We start from the raw sequence: 7,311 nt of genomic DNA on the forward strand, positions 1-7,311 counted from the left end.
TTGTGAAATCCACTGGGTCTGTTCAACCAAGTGAGTCTTAATCTTTCTTTTCACCATGGCAAACTTTGTTTTTGCAGAGTCTTGTCATGTGGGAGAACAACAAACTGGTGTGCACTCAGAAGGGAGAAAAGAAGAATCGAGGGTGGACTCACTGGATAGAAGGCGATAACCTTCATTTGGTATGTTTCCTATTGGATTGAGAATACCACTGGATCACCCTTTAAGCAGCCAGGTTCCTTAGGATTTCACCAAGTTAATTCCCGGGATGGCGGGACTGTCATATGCTGAGAGAATGGAGCGTCTGGGCTTGTATACTCTGGAATTTAGAAGGATGAGATGAGATCTTATTGAAACATATAAGATTAATAAGGGTTTGGACACGCTAGAGGCAGGAAACATATTCCCAAGACACCTCAGACACTCTCCGTCGTCTCCGCGCATTCCATTCTCTAGGCCCTCACCCCCTCATCTTCACCATGGAGGTCCAGTCACTCTGCACCTCCATCCCCCACCAGGATGGTCTCAAAGCCCTCCAGTTCTTCCTCGACCAAAGAAGCAACCTATACCCGGCCACTGACACTCTCCTCCGCCTAGTGGAGCTGGTCCTTACCCTCAATAACTTCACGTTTGACTCCTCTCTTTACCTCCAAATACAAGGCGTAGCTATGGGCACACACATGGGCCCCAGATATGCCTGCCTCTTTGTCGGTTACGTCGAACAATCCTTGTTCAATACGTACCAGGGCCCCATCCCCGACCTCTACCTCCGCTACATCGATGACTGCTTTGGTGCCACCTCCTGCACCCGCACACAACTGACTGACTTCATCCACTTCACCACAAACTTCCATCCGGCACTCAAATACAGCTGGACCATTTCCGACACTTCCCTACCATTCCTTGACCTCACTATCTCCATTGCAGGTGATAGACTTCTGACTGACATTCACTATAAAGCTACTGACTTCCATGGCTATCTGGACTACACTTGTTCCCACCTTACTTCCTGTAAGGACTCCATCCCCTATTCCCAATTCCTCCATCTATGCCGCATCTACTCCCAGGATGGGGCGTTCCAAATCAGGGCATCTGAAATGTCCTCATTCTTCAGGGAACGGGGTTCCCCTCCTCCACCATAGATGAGGCTCGCACCAGGGTCTCTTCCATACCCCGCAACACTGCTCTCTCTCCCCATCCCCCCACTCGCAACAAGGGCAGAGTCCCCCTAGTCCTCACCTTTCACCCCACCAGCCGTCACATACACCAAGTAATCCTCCGTCAGTTTCGCCACCTCCAACGTGACCCCACCACTCGCCACATCTTCCCATCTCCCCCCATATCTGCCTTCCGCAAAGACCGATCCCTCCATAACTCCCTTGTCAATTCTTCCCTTCCCTCTCGTACCACCCCCTCCCCGGGAACTTTCCCTTGCAACCGCAAGAGATGCAACACTTGTCCCTTTACCTCCCCCCTCGACTCCATTCAAGGACCCAAGCAGTCATTCCAGGTGCGACAGAGGTTTACCTGCATCTCCTCCAACCTCATCTATTGCATCCGCTGCTCTAGATGTCAGCAGATCTATATCGGTGAGACCAAGCGGAGGTTGGGCGATCATTTCTCTGAACACCTCCGCTCGGTCCGCAATAACCAACCTGACCTCCGGTGGCTCAGCACTTCAACTCCCCCTCCCACTCCGTATCCGACCTCTCTGTCCTGGGTCTCCTCCATGGCCAGAGCAAGCAACACCGGAAATTGGAGGAACAACACCTCATATTCCGCTTGGGGAGTCTGCATCCTGGGGGCATGAACATTGAATTCTCCCAATTTTGTTAGTCCTTGCTGTCTCCTCCCCTTCCTCAACCCTCCTGCTGTCTCCTCCCATCCCCCAGCCTTCGGGCTCCTCCAGCTTTTTCCTTTCTTCTCTCCGCCTCCCCACCCCCGATCAGTCTGAAGAAGGGCTTGGGCCCGAAACGTTGCCTATTTCCTTCGCTCCATAGATGCTGCTGCACCCGCTGAGTTTCTCCAGTTTTTTTGTGTACCAACATATTCCCAACGTTGGGGGAGTCCAGAACCAGGGGCCACAGTTTAAGAATAAGGGGTAAGCCATTTAGAACGGAGATGAGGAAACTTTTTCACACAGAGAGTTGTGCGTCTGTGGAATTCTCTGCCTCAGAGGGCGGTGGAGGCCGGTTCTCTGGATGCTTTCAAGAGAGAACTAGATAGGGCTCTTGAAGATGACCGAGTCAGGGGTAAAGGGGGAAGGCAGGAACTGATTGTGGATGATCAGCCATGATCACATTGAATGGCGGTGCTGGCTTGAAGGGCCGAATGGCCTACTCCTGTACCTATTGTCTATTGTCGCAGTGGCGCAGCTGTAGAGTTGCCGCCTTACAGCACCGGAGACCTGGCTTTGATCCCGACTACGGGTGCTGTCTGTATATAATTTGTACATTCTCCCTGGGTTTTCTCTGAGATCTTCGGTTTCCTCCCACACTCTAAAGACGTACAGATTTGTAGGTTAATTGGCTTGGTGTAAATGTAAATTGACCCTAGTGAGTGTAGGATGATGTTAATGTGTGGGGATCACTGGTCGGTGCAGACTCGATGGGCCGAAGGGCCTGTTTCCTTGCTGTGTCTCCAACCTAAACTAAAAACCAAACTAAAATTGTGTAGTAGAAAGCCAATTAGTTCAAATTAATTCTTCTCTCTACTCTGTTCATGGTTAAACAAGCTGGTTCCCTGTCCTCACAGATCTGTCACGGTAGCTTCCACTTTGAATCAGGGGAGCCATCAATTTCTCAGGGACAATTTGAGAAGATAATTAAATGCTGCCCTTACCAGTGACTCCCACACCCCAAGATTTAATGAATGCAAAGCTGGAGATATAGAAACAGATGTAGAGAAGGAACTGCAGATGCTGGTTTAAACCGAAGATAGACACAAAATGCTGGAGTAACTTAGCAGGACAGACAGCATCTGTGGATAGAAGGAATGGGTGACCTTTCGGGTCGAGACCCTTCTTCAGACTCAAAGAACTCGAAGACTTGAAGAAGGGTCTCGATCCAAAACGTCACCCATTCCTTCTACCCTGAGATGCTGCCTGTCCCGCTGAGTTACTCCAGCATTTTGTGTCTATCTTCGATATAGAAACGGACTTGTTTTTCTTGTTCTTTTCGTCTCTTTATGTCCCCGCTCTCCTCTCTCCGCCTCTCTCACACTGCTGGGGTTTGGTAGCAATACAAATGTACTAGGCTAAAACAAGCCTTGATGATTTAAAAGTTAATTCAATCCCGAGGAGTAGATTTTTACATTGATATCACATTGAATGGCGGTGCTGGCACGAAGGGCCGAATGGCCTAGTCCTGCACCGATTGTCTATTTAGTGACCTCATGTTGCACCAAAAGAGGCCTGTTGCAAAAAATTAACGATTGCATTATGTCCAACACAAAGACGATATGACTACACTGAAAAACTGTTTTAAATATCCAAATAATTATTTTGCCAGTCTCCAAAGACACCGTATGCTCTTTTAGATTCTCTGGAACAGGATTCCTTTACAAGTTATGAATGAACTGTTTCAAAGTTGTTACTGTCAGATGTTCAAGAGCTGAATGATCTCATTTACCAGCCTCATCATGCACTTACTACCCCATCAGTATTGTGGCTGCAGGGTGCACTATCCATAACACTCTATTGCAGTAATCTGCCAGATTTCTTCAATAGCAACTGTTCATATGTGTTACCTCCACCATTATGGCCACATGGCACCAGAGACTCAGATTCGATCCTGACGTCTATGTGGGGTTTGCACGTTTTTCCGGTGATGGCGTGGGTTTCCTCCGGGTGCTCTGGTTTCCTCCCACATCCCAAAGCCGTGCGGAGTTATAGGTTAATTGTTCCCTGTGAATCGCCCCCAATAATTATTTGGTAAATAGGCAAGAGGTTGTAATATGTTTAAAATAGTTACCAGTAGTTTTATGATAACAAAAGCTGATTGAGTTTGGGATGTTGATGGTAACCGTTTAGTTATAGTTTTAGAGATACAACATGGAAACAGGCCCTTTGGCCCAAGCCAGTCATTGGTCACCCTTTCACGCTAGTTCTATGCTATCCCACCTGCGCGTCCACTCCCTATACACTAGGTGCAGTTTAAATGCCAATTAACCTGCCAACCCGCACGTCTTTGGGAGGAAACCCACAATGTCACAGGGAGAACGTGCAAACTCCACACAGACAGCATCCCAGATCCGGATCCAACCCATGTCTCTGGTGTTGTGAAGCAACAGCTGCGCCACCCACTGCTAAAATAACAGAATGTTTCACAACCCTAGTCGTTGAGTATTTGACATCATTGCTGGTGGCATTAATCTACATAATTTCTTTCCTTCCAGGAACTCTACTGTGAAAACAAGATGTGCAAACAGGTTTATAAGAAAATGTCCACTGCATAAGTGAAGGAAGATGCCAAATGTGAAAACTATTAATTTGTGCGATTTTAGGACATTGAGTGATCAATAGTGGAAACTTTGCCCATTGCCCTCAGATTTAGATCCGAAGGTACTTCTTACCACACTGAAATATGGAAACAGGTGGCTACCCTTCTGTGCATTGAGGTAATATGTTACTGAGATATTCAGTGTCAATCTGCTCCAGGATTAATTTTGTGGTGGGATTACATTCTTGAACAACTAATGTATTCACACTGTCGATATTTGATTGAATGGAAGTAACAGTTTCACATGTATGTGGGAATCTGATAATCATAAAGGATTAGCATCACAGTATGTGTCTTTTGTTTTTTTTAATATATAACTCCAAAACCTCTCCTCTTGTGCAATTTTCAGAGACCCACACTGTGCGTTGCTGCACCCTTTGTATCGGTGGGAAGATTTTCCAGTTTTCCTCGCGCTCATTTTCCCTAGTTTAGAGATACAGTGCAGAAACAGGCCCTTCGGCCCACTGAGTCCGCACCGACCAGCGATCCCCACACATTAACACTATCCGACACACTTAGGGACAATTTACTTTTTTTTTAATACCAAGCCAATTAACCTACAAACCTGTACGTCTTTGGAGTGTGGGAGGAAACCGGAGCACCCGGAGAAAACCCACACATGTCATGGGGAGAACGTACAAACTCCGTACAGACAGCACCCGTAGCCAGGATCGAACCCAGGTCTCCAGTGCTATAAGCACTGTAAGGCAGAAACTCTATCGCTGAGCCACCATGTAAACTGGTGTAGCAAGTAGATAAGGCACAGGATTCTGGCCAGGGTTATTAATTTAGGTCAAAATCATTATATGCGACAAAAAAGGAGAGCATGACATTCTCTGCAGCTCCCAGCCTTCGTATTATGCCCAAGAATAGGCAACCCCCGGGTAGTGTGTGGGTTCCATTCCTGGGATCTGTCTGGAATCTAATTTCTCCATGAGTCAGGAATGTCAATTTTGTATACCTACACCTATCGTATCATTCCACATACACTTACCATAACTCTTCCATTGCATTGAATATGCACCCTAATATTTCTGATAACTGAACTAATGTACCATATCAGCCTCTAATAAATGTGACAAATCATTTTACTATTATTATTCTTATTACTATTTTGAAAAATGCTTTAACGTTTTATGAGAAGTTGATTTTTGTGTGAGTCAGGTCGTTGATAACCCAGGCTGGCCCTGTACTACCAAATAGCAAACTTCATGGAGCAGGGTGAACTCAGCGGAGGAGTCCGAAATAAATTTTAGAAAAATTATATTTCTGCCAGATCATTTTAAGTCGGCATTTCTGGAGTCACTTATTATGGAGTCATAATGTAGTCATAATGTGATTCATAATGTGATTCTTTTAATTTTAAAAGAACATGCTCCTTCCTTGTTAAGGCCTTTTAATTAGTAAGTGGCTTGGGATGAAGTGTTTCAGTACAAGGAGAAACTGGTTATAGAGTCAAATGACATGGAAACAGGCCCAATTCGTCCATGCCAACCAAGATGCCCCAGCTAAGCTAGTCCATTTTACCTGCATTTGGCTCATATCCCTCGGTATATCCCTTTCCTATCCATATGCGGGTTTGTTTTCCCTGAAGTGGCGAAGACTAAGCTGGGACCTGCTGCTGGTGTACAAAATTATGAGATAGGGTGGGTTGTGGGAAATTATCCCCCACAATAGAAACATCTAAAAAATAAAGATCAGAGGTTTAAACCGAGGAGAAGCAGGGTTAGAGGGATTGAGGAAAAACCTTTTCACCCAGAGGGTGGTTGCACTCTGGAAAGGTTACTGCATCACTGCCTGAAAAGGTGGTGGAGGCAGTTACTCCCACAACATACAAAATGTATCTGGATGAGTTCTTTGATCCTTCAGGCATAGTAGGCAACGAGTGGCCCTATGTTATCCCACTTTCTCATCCACTCTATGCACTAGGGGCAATTTACAGAGGCCAATTAACCAACAAATGCAGGATGTGGGAGGAAACCCAAATGGTCACAGAGAGAACATGCAAACTCCATGCAGACAGTAACTGAGGTTAGGATTAAACCGGGGGATTTGGCACTGTGTGGAAACAGCTCCACCACCTGCACCACAGTGCCGCCCCTCTGAGATCATAAGGAGTTGGCTATTCAGCCCCTCCCGAATACTCCACCTTACAATAGAATCCAACATTTCTCAAATCTATCTTCCTGACTTTTCCTTATAACCCTTGATTCCCTTATTGATTGGAAATCTACATGTACACAAGTACTCGGGTCCCACGGCCATCTGTGGTAAGGAGTTCAAAGACTCACAACTACCATCCTGGCTAATCCCCACATTCTGAGACAATGGTTCTGGACTCTCACACGAGAGGTAATATCCTCTCGGCATTTACCTTTTCTCGCCCCAGTGAATCTTTCAAAGTCTTTCAATAAGTTCAAACACTCATTCTTCCAAATTCCGAGTCGAGTCCCAACCTGTTTAACCTTTGCTTGAACCACAATTCGTCCCAGCCTGTACTCGGGACCTGTGATCCATCTCTGAACTGTCTCCAATGAAATAATATCTTCTCCTAAATAGGGAGATCAAAATTGTTTTGCACCACTCCAGATGATGTCTCACTAGTGCCTGGTAAAGTTACAATAAGACTTTTCTAATTTTATGTTCCGACTCCCTTGAAATTAGGGCCGACATTCACAAGTAATAGGAGTAGAAATAGGCCATTCGGCCCATCGAGTCTACTCCACCATTCAATCATGGCTGATCGCTGGCTCCTAATCCCATTTTCCTGCCTTCTCCCCATAACCCTTGACACCCGTTCTAAACAATTCCTTGC

At 46.0% G+C, this 7,311-nt stretch overlaps 1 protein-coding gene across 1 annotated transcript in view; it reads left to right on the top strand.

The window, feature by feature from the left end:
* Nucleotides 1-4,780, top strand: part of nmnat1 (nicotinamide nucleotide adenylyltransferase 1) — a 57,977-nt gene extending 53,197 nt beyond the window's left edge. Inside the window, exons 13-14 of the mRNA XM_055659020.1 lie at nucleotides 78-179; nucleotides 4,393-4,780. Coding sequence (XP_055514995.1) covers nucleotides 78-179; nucleotides 4,393-4,452 — 162 coding nt within the window. The 3' untranslated portion in view covers nucleotides 4,453-4,780. The remainder of the gene's footprint in view (nucleotides 1-77; nucleotides 180-4,392) is intronic.
* The last annotated feature ends 2,531 nt before the right edge of the window (nucleotides 4,781-7,311 follow it).

Source organism: Leucoraja erinacea, chromosome 30 (genome assembly GCF_028641065.1).
Source record: "Leucoraja erinacea ecotype New England chromosome 30, Leri_hhj_1, whole genome shotgun sequence".
NCBI lineage: Eukaryota > Metazoa > Chordata > Chondrichthyes > Rajiformes > Rajidae > Leucoraja > Leucoraja erinaceus.